The following is a 14,311-nucleotide window of genomic DNA, read 5'->3' as shown; positions in this document are numbered from 1 at the left end:
CTTTAAACAAAGCAACCTTCTTATACAAACTGCAGTGACGTGTGCGGAAACCTAAATTCAAGATAAATCATAATGCAGCATGATATACTCTAACATTTTCAAAGAAGATGCATTTGCATGCATATACAAAATATCACACATACGCAATTCATGATAGAACTGTTGTTTGAATATGTTTTTCCCTGCAGCAAAAGATAAACAGCATTTGCAAAAGGCAAAATTCCCTTCTTGGAAAAGAAGGTAATAAGAAGTTGAGAATGATTCCGTCACGTTCACATCATCAACATTTAGTACAAGTCTCAAGTCACAGCGAGTCCTTTGAACAACATTACAGGCAGAATGCGTTTCCTCAATAACACTTGGATGCGACAGAACTATACATCATTTTCTATTAACAACATTGAAACAGTTTATTGATATAAATTGTAAATAAAAGAGGACCTAATATGGACCCTTGCGGGACACTATTTTTTATTTAATAAACTCAAAAAGAGTGTCATCTGTATGCACAATGCATGTTTAAAACTATGGTTTTGCTTTGAACTCTTTTATTTATTTAGACACAGTGTTTCTGTAAACGGCCAACTGCCATTCTGTCCAATAGCTTGTCAAGGCAACCACACCAGCATGCAGATTCATGCCATTTAATGTGCCATGGCCAAAACTCTCCGGATGAGACACTGGAAAATAGGTTCATATACTGTGATGATCAAGCTTTATTTATTCCATTAGTGTTTATAAATCAGCAGGTATAACCCAATAGTCACGACTTCAACGATGTTAATGGACTAAAAGCCTTTCAATGTGTTCCTGTGAAGAGGGCCATGTGCTCTCCTGTTTACAAGTCGGTAGTGCAATTTTGATGCAGCGCCAGAGAAATTGTTTATGTAGCTGCATTTAAAGCTGCAGGTAGTTTTAGAATGACAATGCCGTAAATGTTTAGGGAAATCTAAACAAATGCTGCTGAATTGGTTCATTATGATGTCACTAATTTTATCAAATTAAATATCAATCAAAGAACAAATTAGCTGTGGCTTGAACATCGCCTGGAGGACAATGCTATGAACATACACACCAACTGTGAACAGATGGATGGATGAGTTGGAGGCACGACGTTGTGTGTTTTATTGTGTACAACACTTTCCAGTGAAACTCAGGAGATGGATCCAGGAGTGAGCAGAATCAAGGCAGACTTTATCACTCATTTGATTCCACAGTGGCACATTGATGTCTATAACATATAAATCAATGCCAATGTCGTGTTAGTGCCACCACAGGAATGTACACTCTGTTCTGGAGTACCATAATTAAACTGGGAACCAGGGAGACCTCACCTCTACCTCTGTCCGCATGACTGGTATGATGATGTGCTTCAGGGCTAGGATTGATTTGGTTTGGTGGACCCAGGAATATCCACAGAACAAAGCACAAAGTGGTTAACAATGTCCACCGGGCCCGGCACAAGTTTAACCGTGTCATACTACAGTATATATTGCAGAGATACAATTATGTCCAAATAGGACATGGGCATCTTCTGATCTTTTGGCCACTTAGGAGCAGCAGGAAAGCAGTAATAGTAGTATTGACATGTGATCTGACCTATGATGGTCAGCTCATGGCAGCTTATTCACACATTAAAAAGACATGGAGCAACATTAGCATTTATTCAGTCTGAACGATACCTGAAAAGGGGGCTGATGAGAGAACGGAGACCAAAACAAAGGTAGCTGCAGATCATTTTCACATTACATACTTACATAAAATGTTGTAATCGTTCGAGTTCATTCAGTACACACGACATCTATTGCACTTCTGTCCATCCTGGGAGAGGTGTCCCTCTGTTGCTCTCCCTGAGGTTTCTTCCTCTTCTTTTCCCCCCCTCCTGGGACAGAGGATGTCATACTCTGTACTCTATTGAATTGAATAATCCTTTGTACTATTATTCATACTCAACTATTATGCAAAAGAAGCGCAGCCATAAAAGAGGTTTGATAGCTTTTTCCACATAGATCTAAAGGCAAAATCTTAGCTGGGACTCTCAGAGCAAGCTGTACAGTCGGTCAGTGACCGTTAATGGCCCTCCCGAGAGAAGCTCATCCATAATAGTTGTGGTGGTGACCCTGAAGTGTTGAACTTGGTGTCTGCAGAGTGAAATGGAGGCTATCGACTGGGAAGAACAGACATCCAGCGTAATTAAAGTATATTTTCTATCGTCCTTTGAGACATGCTTTGGTGATGATGGGCGAGTCCATAGTCCTGACATGCGTTCTGCAGTGCTACATGTGAATGCAAACTCATTTCTCTGCCAACAAGGATGGTACTGTTGCTCCAGAATACATACAGTACAGTAGACCCTCAAAAAAGCCTTTAACCAAAGAATCTTTCTTCCCCGCTCTCTCTACCAGCTGTTGGTCATAGGTTCAGCCCTGTGTCAGATGTTCCAGCGCCCGAGGTTATTTCAGTCACTCCAGACTGCACCGGTGTTTAGCTGTGAGTCCTGAATCACAGGAGGACCATTCCTCACTTTCCAGAGATAAACAAAGAGATTGAGTGGAGTTGATGTTGCCTCTGGTAACAGATAGAGAGCGCCATCGTGACAGCACCCATGCTCTCTATAGCTTTTATCTACCTCAGCTTTTTATAGTCAGAGGCCCTTCATGTGACTCTCTCTGGTGTGCTCGGAGCATGTGAAAGGCAAAGAGGCTGTCTCCTAGGACATAGGCAACTTCACAACAAGTAGCCCCTCGGGGACCAGAGGAAAAAGCCTGAGTATGCAAAGTCAGCGAGAGTGAGCACAATGGCGAGCTGCAGGGCTGAGCCAGGTGACGGCCTTCGTGTTTATGCACTGGAGGAAGTCATTATGAAACACAGTTTGAAGTTGATGACCAATATTCTCTGGAAGGTTAGGAGTGAGGGAAAGGGGGGAGCCAGAGAGTTGGAAAGAGGGAGAGAGAAGCAGACAAAGGTGATCTGTCATGCTTCTCTCCCCTGTAAATCAGACGTCCATATTTAGTTGGAGAGAGGGAGGGCCTAGCGGTAATGTAAACAAAGCCTGGGAGAGAGAGGCAGAGAGAGCACATCAACACTAATGTTTGAGTTTATTGCCCCGCACTGCAATCAGCGTGGTGCCTTGGAAGAGACGAGAAAGGAGCTGAAGGTTTCAAATAAAGATAAAAAATCTGATAGAGAGGTCGTTGTGTTGGCTTTTTGGTGGTCTTTTTGGATTTTGAAAGAAGCGCAAGAGACCTTCGGAGTAATCATCAGGAGGCTTGGGTTTAGTTCAAATATGAGGAGGCAAGGATTGAACCAGAGGTACTAGCTTTTCCAGGACTTGGAAAAGCAAGAGAGACAACCACAGAGACTGATGGACCTTTCAATACGCCATGTCACGAAAAGGTTCTTTAAAGTTTATTTGAAAAACCAGAAAGAAAGAGAGCAGAAGTTTTTCCTCGGACCCAAGTCACCAAAGGCAGAACGAGCAAAGGAACTATAACTACCTGACCATCCTCTCGTCACTATGAGCCACCTGGGCTCCGAGAGCTCCGAGGAGGAGCAGGCTGAAGTCGAGGAAAAGCCAGAGGACCGAAGGTTCACCAGGCTGCCCATCATTCAGCTCATGTCCAGGGCCAAAGGTGGCTCCCCAGGAGGATCCCCAAGGATCTCGCCCAAGGATTCTCCACGTGGATCTCCTCGAAACTCCCCACTACTGTTCAGGAAGCTGCTGATGAACCGCAGCATCAACCTCCAGAGGCGCCGATTCACTCTGGCCCACACGCCCAGGTAGAGTTCTTAGCTCTGACTCGTGATTCCAGTGCACCATGACCACCATCACCTTTATCCATGCATGTTGTTGAAGTTGGCGATGGTTCTTGTCACATGGCGGATGGTTACTATTACTCAGCTACAGACTGTATTTTTAGTTTATTATTCTGCAAAGAGCAGCCTTTCACACAAGAAAAAAAATGGTTGCCCCTAAGCATATGTTGTGAAACGGATCCTCACCACAAGATGCTTATGCATTCTCTTCCACCCGAATAAAATCAGCCCTTGTTTCAGAGAAATTCTGCAGAATTAAACCCTCTTCTTTATAAATAGACCAGCGGATATTTACTAAGAATATTACGCAGCAGATGCATAATTTTTGCTTCATTTCTGCTTCCTTTATGCTTTGTATGATTGCTTTATTTATGGCTGCAAAACTGATTTGATTCACAGGGGTAACCCCTGTGGATTTTGTTGAAAGGTCCATAGAAAGAGTTGGATTTCAAAAGCTCAGTTTAAGTGATTAACCGAAAAGTGAAGGGATTTTTTTACCTTTTGTTTTCCCTCTCAAGGGCATCATCTCAGTTAAAACACAGCTCAACGACATCCCCGCTGTCACTGGATGAGCAGTTTGTTGTTCCACTTCTTTGTCAAGCAAGTACTTTAATCTGTCATTGACAAAAGCTTTTTTAAATGAAGCTTACCATTTGATTGTAACAGCTTGGCTAAAACACGTTTCATATAGTCTTCGTTTTTGATCCGGTATAGTGACCATAACTCTTGTTTGTTTAGAGTACAGCTGTCTTGCTGTCAGCCAGCTCTGTTCTGGTACCTGTTGATAGCTTTAGTTTTATGACCCATTATTTCATCAGACCAGGCCCATGATTCCAATGTAAATTAAACATTTACTTGGTTAACAATGACAAAAGCAATGAGTGTGGATGGATCAACATTTGGGGTTGTTTTTGCTTTTGAGGAGACAGTGTAGTTCCGTGTTGGTGTCGTGTGGAGGTTTTAACAATAAGGACCTATGGTGGAAATTGTAAAGGATTATGAAACCAGTTTTTATGCACAGGTGTCCTTTGTCTTTGTAAATGTTTACCTTTCACTCTTCAACACATACGCTTAGTTTAGTTTATTGGTTTATTTGAAACAGGGACCATGTACAAGGTTCATTAATTACGTGGGGTAAAAAGATGGCTTGTACCAGATTATAGCTTAACGCTAATTTCCATCTGCAGTCCCTGCAATGTAGGCACCTAGTCAACATAGTGTGTTCAAAATTAAAAGCATGGGTGAAACTAGCCAGTGTTGTAAAACCCTGTCGTACTGTTATTTATGTAACACTCCCAAAGAAGCCTACTAGAAAGCACAAAAAGTGTTTACACGTTTATTCACCTTTAGATTTACAGACGCAGTTCTTTTCCGAAGTTTACTGTAACTCTTGAAAACGGTTACATTTATTCCAGTGTGTCTGTTAAAAATCTAAATACTGGAGAGCAGGGGTCTAGGGAAGGGGGATTCAAGGCTCAATTTGGAAAGTCAGACCCTTGCAGACATTGAACATGTCAGAGCTTTTATATTGTGCAGCTCCTCGAGGTCAGGCCACTGGTGTCCCTCTTAAATGTGCAGTGTCCCATAATGTCAGAGCTGAAATAAGTGGATGGAGATGAGTTATTGCAGGATGGCTGGCAAGAAGGAGGAATTAAACAAACTGGGGGTCCAGCGGAAAATGAATGTCGCAGGCAGCTCAAATATAGAACATACCAGCAGAGCTATTTTCACTTTCTGTCGAAGGTGATTAAGCCTCTTTTTCCACTTCAGAGACACAACTTCAAATTGATTATTTTTTGTGAAAAACATTTAATGAAAATTGTTTTGTAAGCCAGCCAGTTTTGTTAGTTTGTTTGTCTTTCATTGATAACATTTTTGGGCTGATAGAACATCTTCATGTAGTCTCTGCAGGAGATCAAGTTAACATCTGAAACTAAACTGTTGCTGTCATAGCTTACGCAATATTTGCTACATACCAGAACTGCACATATTGCACGTACAATTATATATTCTGTCTTTTCTGTAATCATAAAAATATTTAGCAACACATATCGCCATATTTTAATGTTTATATTATACTCAGTTAATGAGATAGTACATTTAGAAACGCATGTAGTGTCAAGGTATACATCAGTTGATTAAAAAAAAAAAAAAAAAGAGTAGTTATTGTTGTATTTTTGTTTTTTTCCACTAGAGGCTGCTATGTTGTTAAAACGAGGACATGGAGCATCAGGAGGATTTGCTTAGTTAGTTAGTTAGTTAGTTTATTGTCGGTGGGACTTAGTTTTGTTAAGTATTGGGATGCTGAGGGGGATTAGGCTTCTGCTGAAGTGGGCTTTGTTGCACCTTGTGCTTCCATACCTGAAGGTAGAAGTGAGAAGTTTTTCTGTTTCTGTTTCTGTGATGGGTCAGAGTACAGAGATACGGGTCAGACATATTATATATTTGGCTGGTGTGTGAGTGGGTAGGGACCCTAATATTTTAGGAGGTTGAAAAATATTCTGATGTCATAAATATCTCGTAAATAGTAGAGAAAATGTTAGAATGTTCAAATTCTAAAAACATATTTCCAAAAATATGTTGAACATAAATGTGTTTTTGTTTTAATCCCAAATAGTTAATAAACGTGTCATTCCAAATATTATATATATATATATATATATATATATATATATATATATATATATATATATATATATATAATTATAAAACTTCCAGTGAGGAAGGGCTTCCCCCCTCATCTCCCAAGTAGCCAAAGTTAGATTTCACAGTGAAATAACTGAGCACTCAGCATTTTTTAGCTCCAGTGTAACAGATCGCTATTATGGACAGCAATAAACCTCACTTCCTGTCTGCTTCCTTCCTAACACTATGAAAAATAAAAAGATTTGGTCCCCAGTGAATAGCTTATCGTGCGAATCAGATGGATTATATCGTGGCATGAGAGTAGAACTCAATATTAAACAAGGAAAATTGAATCACACACGCAGTATTGAAGTATTGATTGACCGGTGCACTATAGTTGCACTGCTGCTGGCATGGAGGCAGGCTGGTTACACGGAAAGAGAAGCTGTACACACGCTCATGGAAAAGAAAACAACAACAACTTGTAGTACTACAATATAGCAGTTTTATTTCTTTTTTCACCTCATCTCTACTCTTTCCACTACTTTTCACACTGGTCCACTTTCTCCTGCAATGACTGTCATTCTCTGTTCTCATCTGTACTCTTCATGCAATTTGCTCTCTCTCTCTCTCTCTCTCTCAACTGCCCAGCACCCACCCCTTTTCTCTCTCTCTCCCTCCCTCCCTCCCTCCCTCTCTCTCTCTCTCTCTCTCTCGCTCTCGCTCTCTCTCTCTCTCTCTCTCTCTCTCTCTCTCTCTCTCTCTCTCTCTCAGGGGACATAGTGTTGTTTGTTGTTTTAAGGCAGAGTTTGGTCCCACCACTCTCAGGAGAGAAGAGAAAGCAGAAGTCTGTTATGGACCCCTGACAGGGACTACATGGGACGGCCCACTCCAGGGAGCATCTGATGGGATTATAACACTCTTTCCAGCTCACTTTTTCCCCGCTCACTGAGAATAACTCCGCTCAGTCTGTTTATGGTGCAGCATCACTAGAGGCAACCCTATGTTCAAATGGACAACTTTCTGTCAAGTTTGTTGGACCTGATTTTTAAAGACAGAATATATCCGAGGGCCGTTGCTGCGGAATTTGGAGTGCAGCTCATTTGGAAGGATTCAGCCTTTCTCTTTTAGGAGTACGGGGAGAGAGAAAGAGAAAAAAAAAAGAATACAAGACAAGCGTTTCTCTTGGCATGTCCGTGGTGAGCTGAATGGAGAACGAGTGAGGAAGATGAGTACTGACAGCTGACACCATCCTCAATTTCCCCTGATTTGATTCAGCCCCGTATTTTCATTGTCAGTGAGATGATATGCTAACTGGTCTCTAACAGCCAAGACTCTTTTCCTTTTTAGGCTGTCCACACACACGCTGAGCTGAATCTTTCCATAAAAACAATGGACATATCCTTAACCAAAAGCTGAACCACAAATTGAATTTTCAGCTTGGTGCACTTCGATCTGTTGATTTGGCACTGAGCTGGACGTGAATCTGAGCTAGCGAATAACTTATAAATACAGAGAATACTCAGCAGGCCTGACTTTTGCTTTTACTCTTGCTCCTACCAGGTGTAACTGATGAGACTCCTGTGTTTTACATATTTTGTGTTTTTGCATTTCTCATTCTTGGGCCTGTTTTTCCTGCACTTGGCTGTCAGAGGGGACTGACTCCCGTAACATGTGACAACAGACAACATAAAGGAATTTGGACAGCTTTTCTTTCATGACAGCATGGGAGTTTCGTGCCACAGAAGTTCACTTTGTTTACCCCTCGCCTCCTAAAGCTGCTTTTTTTGATGCCTCTCTGAACTCGACCCAACTCTTTTTTTAATTGCCGATAAAATGATGAACAAAGACTCTCGTTTTTCAAGGAAAATGCATGGCAACTTCTCAACCCGCAGGCACTCGTGCATTGGGTACGTAATCTGGTTGTGAGTTGAGAGTTTTGTGATTGTGATTACTGTCCCTGACGTGCGGCGAATGCAACATAGCACATTTGCTGATGTTCAGGATGTATTGGAAAGCCGATTTCACTTGTTTCCGTATCCAGCAAGTAGCTCTAATCAGCTGATGGGGAATTGTTTTGCCACACAATTTGTTTTGTTGCTCTGTAGCTGTGTTTTACAGCAGCATTGCATCGTGTGTTGTTGTGTTTATCTGGTGATTTTGTGTGCATTTGCATGAACTATAAAAAGATATTTAAGATGGAACATTTTTTACATAGAAACAAATCCCTTGGCAACTATCTGATGCATAAAAGCAGCAGTTTCATTTGCTTTAGTGATATTAACACATTTGAAGTTTGGTGGGTCTGCACCTGTTTCCTGTCTAACTTATCCCTGTCTATTGCAAAGAAACCAAACCTCTGCCAAATGAACCGATGTGTTCTGCGGTGAAGCCGGTGGGTGTTGCTGTTGGCGTGCTCGGTGCTGTGGTTGGTGGTGCGAGCCTCTGGGCACCATGGTGGATCGATGGCTCTATCTACTGATGGCCCTCCTTGGGGTCCATGGACCCGAGCCAAGGCCGAGGCGCCCGTGTTAGGCACGGTATGACTATCATGTGGTCCAGGATTTTCGAGTTTCATAAGAGGACTGAAGAAATATCTGTGTAAAATTGTCCATGAGAGCACCAGATGTTGCAGATTTCATCTCTGTTATCCATTTTGTCCTCTAGGAAACAAAACAGAGGCGGGTTGAAAAAAAAAATAGCTCACGAGAGATGTATCTCTGTAACATGGTGTCTTTTCTACACACTGATGAGACTACTCAATTGAAGTTGTACCTCGATACTGTGTAATCACCAGGCCAAACTCCAGAAAACATTAGAGAATCTATTACAGCTGTCATGACATACCTGTAGAACTCGGGTTTTGTGTAAATTTACTATTCATGACATTAAAAACAAGCTTATTCAATAAAATACAACAATACACACACATAGTGTATATTCCCAAACATAATATACACACACACACACACACACACACACACACACACACACACACACACACACACACACACACACACACAGGGATCCTATGCACAGTCAGAGGGGCATCATATAAGTTTTAAATGCTGCACAGATTCATAAAGAATCTTCCTCTTCTTCCTTTCACCGAGAGATAAAAGAAACAGTTCAGAGCTGTTGTGGGATTTCTTTTAGTGTAATGTGTGGTACTTTTCTGAACTCTGGGCATGAGGCATGTGCTTCACAAGTGTCATCTGAACTCCTCCAGCCGTGAGCCTGTTTGGATCATATGAGGAGATCAAAGCAGGAGATTTTAGACCACAGCCAGGGATAAGTGCAGAAGGGAACAGAACGAGCCTTTATTCTCTTTACCTGATTTGTACATCGAGCTTCTTGGCTATTAAAAAAAAAAGAAATATCCAAACAATACTGAAGTGGGAGAAACTCCTCAAAACTTGTTTTTCATTTATAGGGGTGATGTGTTTCTCTTATGGTGTTGGAGAAGATACCATTGTTGTTTGTGGTACAGCAGTAGTAGTTTTTAGATTAGTTAAGGTAGTAATTATTATGGAAATGAAGAATTTCCTTTGCCCTTGTGCGACTGAGACAAAGAAGTCTCTTGTAATTGAAATGTGTCCATCACAATAGAGACAGCTCTTATCCTCACTTGTACTAACAGTACCAGGGCACTATTCATCCCCTGACTATCACACACACATTCCCAAACTCCTAGTGACATTCTCAACAATGCTTTTTATGACTTCTCTGGCAGCACGGTGTCTCTGCATTAGGCTTGGAAAAGCTCTTAGTCAGTCAGAGTCATGAGAAGACACTCGGTGCCGCATCCGTTTAGCTTGTGACAGTTTGAGAAGATACCATTTATCTGAAGTAGAAACGATGGGAACGGAGACGAAGTGAGGTGAGAGCAAGAGAGCCGGACGCAACGGCCAACCAAGTGGGGAAAAGAGATAATTCAGACAAAGAGAGTAAAGGCACAGACGAGAGGGCGGTGAAGGAGTGATAGAGAGGACGCGGGGCGAGATAGTGCTGCTCTCAGCGCAGAGATAATGACAGGAAGGAGAGGGGTAGACTGAGGGCCGGGGGGGTTACAGCTTGAGAACTCTGGACTAGGTAGAAAGTGATTGTGACTGAATGTCAGAGGTCCCAATATAGCTGGCTGCCCCCCTCCTCAAACACACACCCAGATTAGTCAATAGAGCCTGTGTGGCTGTGGTGGACTGGCTGCTGTGTGCGTCACCACTGTACTCCATATTTTCAGCATGACTGATTTCCCCAATCGCCTCCAGAGCCTCATCGATTCCCGAGGCTGACAGCAGCAGCAGCAGCCGGGAACATCACCACCACTGCCTAGATTCAAAATTACTTACTCAACTGTATTTCTGTGAAAGATTATAAATGATTACTTCAAAGGAAACTGAATTTGTGATCTTTTTCCAGGGCTATGGCCCAAACAGATCACATGTGTTGCTACTTGAGTCACAGACTTATTAAGCGATTGTTATATTAAATTAGACGGAAATAATTTGGTTGAAAATAACAAATTTAGGTCTAACAAATGAATGCATCAAAATGTGTTGCTTTGTTTCACATTGTTTTTGGTGAATACATGCTTTTCAGAGGAAAGAATCCTCTCAGAGTTGCAGAAGTTGGTGCTGTTAACTTAGTCATACAGCAGTATCAGGATGATTATTCATTGTGACCACTAGAGGGAGAAACCGACTAAGTAATGCTCAGAGACTGGAGACCAAGCAGTGGTTTGATATAGGAATAAAAACAATCAAAAGATTATCATTGTATTTTAAGACTCTTAGAAAGAGTCCACTTATCACTAATTAGACGTTCTTGTTGATGTGGGGAGTTATATTAATGTAAAAGGATGTGAAGCAATTTAATCAAGAAAAGTCGAATTGTACAATTATATTGATGTGTGGCAGAATTATCAGTTATTAACCATTCTTCTTTTACAGGATTTAGATTGACACTTTTGCACTACAAAACCCTTGAATTCTGTATTTCCATATTTTAATTCTATTACTGCTACATCTGTACATATAGCATCTATTGCACATCTATTTGTTCTGCTCTTATTGAGGTTAATCCCTGAATCTGAATTGCAGCTTTGAGGATAGAATGTGTTGTATGTCAATGTGGGCTATAAACGGTCAGCAGCTTGACTGGGTTGTAACATTTAACCTGAGTAGTTTGTACATTGGCCACTTGAGGCAACAGTGTACAGCAGAAATACCATCACAACCAAACTACCAATACAAATTGTGCTTTTTGACAGATATGGCACATTGATTTTATGAAAAGTAGAATAATCTCTTTTAATTTGTATTAAAATCAAACATCCAGTTTGGCACTAAACACATCATAATATTGTCCTCACCCATATTTGAAATCCTTTAGGCCCCTGGCAAACTCAATAATCGTACTAATACCTACTATACCATAGAGTACCCAGCAAAAAAACAAATGTACACATATTTACTGCAGCCATACAGATTGGGTCATCGTTTTTCATTTTTTCAGATATGAAATTGTGACTTGTGTTTTTGACTATTTCACTTCCCTGCTGAAGAAGTGGCCACCTGCCATCTAGAGCCCAGAACCTGAGCATCTGTGCATAGAATGTGATCCTCTGAGTGTGTGTCCATGCACATGCATGAATTAGTGAGTTTCCATGTGCGTATGTCCTGGCCTTTTTTTTTTTTTTTTTTGGCTGTTTGTGTGTTTACATGTGTGCCTGTAAAGTCTTTTTTCCGCCCAATCTCCAAACGAGGCGAGCCCCAAACCCCTCGTCATGCTAGCAGATGGCAGCCTAATGAATCATGAGGCGACACACTGATAGCCTTTACTACACTACTTGCTGTAACGCAACGTTTGACATCACGACACTTGGAAAAATATGGTCGGCTAGTATCAGCCACCTGGCGCTGCTGCTTTGTTATGCACGCAGTATTTTAGATGACATTTGTACCGTGAAGAAATTTGTTTTAGTTTGTTTTTATCTCGTCTCCTGCTCTGTGGTAATCACCGATCATTTGAAATAACCAGAGCACCAGTGCAGTGACAAGGTGCTTTTGAACGGATGTAACACACAGCAGGCCTACTTTCTAATCATGTATATCGCTGCATCATGATGATTGGGATTTTTTCTTTCTTCTTAAAGGAAACAGTCAATTTTAAGAACGATTCTTCCTGGAGATCCGAAGAACTAGTAGTGACAATGGGCAAAGTCATGTGACTATGTGTGTGTGTGTGTGTGTGTGTGTGTGTGTGTGTGTGTGTGTGTTGGTGTATTTGTGTACCTTATTCTTCTGCACCTGCTTTTCTAACTTCTTGACTTCTGCTGTACCCAACGCTGGCTCCCTTGAACTTGGTCCAAATGAACACAAAGTGATTTTAAATTCCAGTGGACACCCTGGAGTTTCCAAAGATAGCAAACGAGTAATTTAGGCAAAATGTATGTTAAAATACATTTAGAATATTTCCATTTGATGTAATGATTGGATATATTGCTGTTATTGTTATGCCTTATTTGATCAGCGATTATATTTTGATGACTATTTACACTCATATAGCCAAACAGTTTCTGGTTTTATTTCTAAAAAACTGTATGCTATTGGTTGCTTTGTTTCAATGTCAGTAGCAGAGAACACTCTCTACTGTTCTCTGTTGCACCTTCATATCATCACTGGAAGGAAATACTCTGGAGTACGTTACTTTGATAAATTGTTAAGGCACACAGATAGAAAATATACTAAAGTTTAAGGGGACAGTTAACTTAATACTGTGAGGCAAAGAAATCAAAGAATATTGGTTGTCCACCACCGCAACCTCCTCCCTATGCCGATTTATTGAAACTAATTTGTGATTACAAAAAGAGCAAACGTAATTCACCACAATATGTTCCCCATGAAACATGATTCAAAATGCAGTTCCGTTGTGTGGGAATGTTGATTTACATGATTGTGGAACAAAGAAGCAACACAAACAGTCTTGTTCTGGACTACAAAGGCAAACAGGTTTGGTGAATATTCAGCGTTCATTGACTCACATGTGCAGAGCGTTTTCCAGAGTTGACAACCACTCTGACAAACAGCGCTCCTCGCTGACTTCAAAACAGCTCGTTATCCAGGAATGCTCACCATGCCTCCTTGTAGCCAACATATGATGTCATGAGGCCCCTTTGCAAATAATGGACTATTAAAACCACAACTGAGGGGGTCAGCCAGAATTTATGATGCCTCGCTGTTTTACGAGTTTGAGAGATCACCTTGCCACGTCGTCTCGGCGATCGGTGTTTAATAGCCTTACCGTCTAAAGACGAGATGTGAGGATACTGAGCAGAACAGAACATTTAATGTCTGACTTTCTTCATGCATCCGCTCTCTTCCACCACGGTGACGCAGATACATGGAACACTGTGAAATCCTCTGGTGTACTGCCAACCATTGAGTGTGTGTGCATAGCCACTCTAGATAACAAGGCGAAGGCTCTTGAACCATGCTGTTCAAGCACTTAATTCTTCCATCTGCACATGAAAACAATTTTCCTGTCAAGAAAACGTGTCAAAAGTGCATACAGCTGCAAATTTTTATTTGCAACATCCCCTCATCCGGTGTGCATGAGGACATTGTTCATCCCACCGGGGAATAAATTCTTCAGTTTTTACAAGTCCGAAGTCCTACTCCCAAGTCTGGAGTGTGAATCCATGAAAATTAAACATAATAAGAGACTGTTCAGTATTTCAAGTTTGACTTGTAGGGATTCATAGTTAAACCATGAATTGCCAGATGGTAATTCAGGTTCTTCACAGTCCCACTAACCCAAAAGCTCCCATTTAATTCATTGTAGTCTTGAGACTGGATTTATAAAGTGTTGC

The 14,311-nt window shown here is 41.2% G+C and overlaps 1 protein-coding gene across 4 annotated transcripts in view; it reads left to right on the top strand.

Annotated features, from left to right (window-relative positions):
- pde4ca (phosphodiesterase 4C, cAMP-specific a) overlaps window positions 1-14,311 on the top strand; it is a 46,076-nt gene that overhangs the window by 3,832 nt on the left and 27,933 nt on the right. The window contains exon 1 of one of the 4 annotated variants that reach the window (XM_084008022.1): window positions 7,865-8,351. The exons of the other annotated variants lie outside the window; for them this stretch is intronic. Within the exon in view, the coding sequence (XP_083864148.1) occupies window positions 8,278-8,351 (74 nt within the window). The 5' untranslated portion in view covers window positions 7,865-8,277. Of the gene's footprint in view, window positions 1-7,864; window positions 8,352-14,311 lie in introns of those variants that run through there. 4 annotated transcript variants of the gene reach the window in all.

The sequence above is a fragment of the Eutrigla gurnardus genome (genome assembly GCF_963514095.1).
Source record: "Eutrigla gurnardus genome assembly, chromosome: 4".
Taxonomy (NCBI): Eukaryota; Metazoa; Chordata; class Actinopteri; order Perciformes; family Triglidae; genus Eutrigla; species Eutrigla gurnardus.
This window is presented reverse-complemented; position numbering and strand designations above follow the sequence as displayed.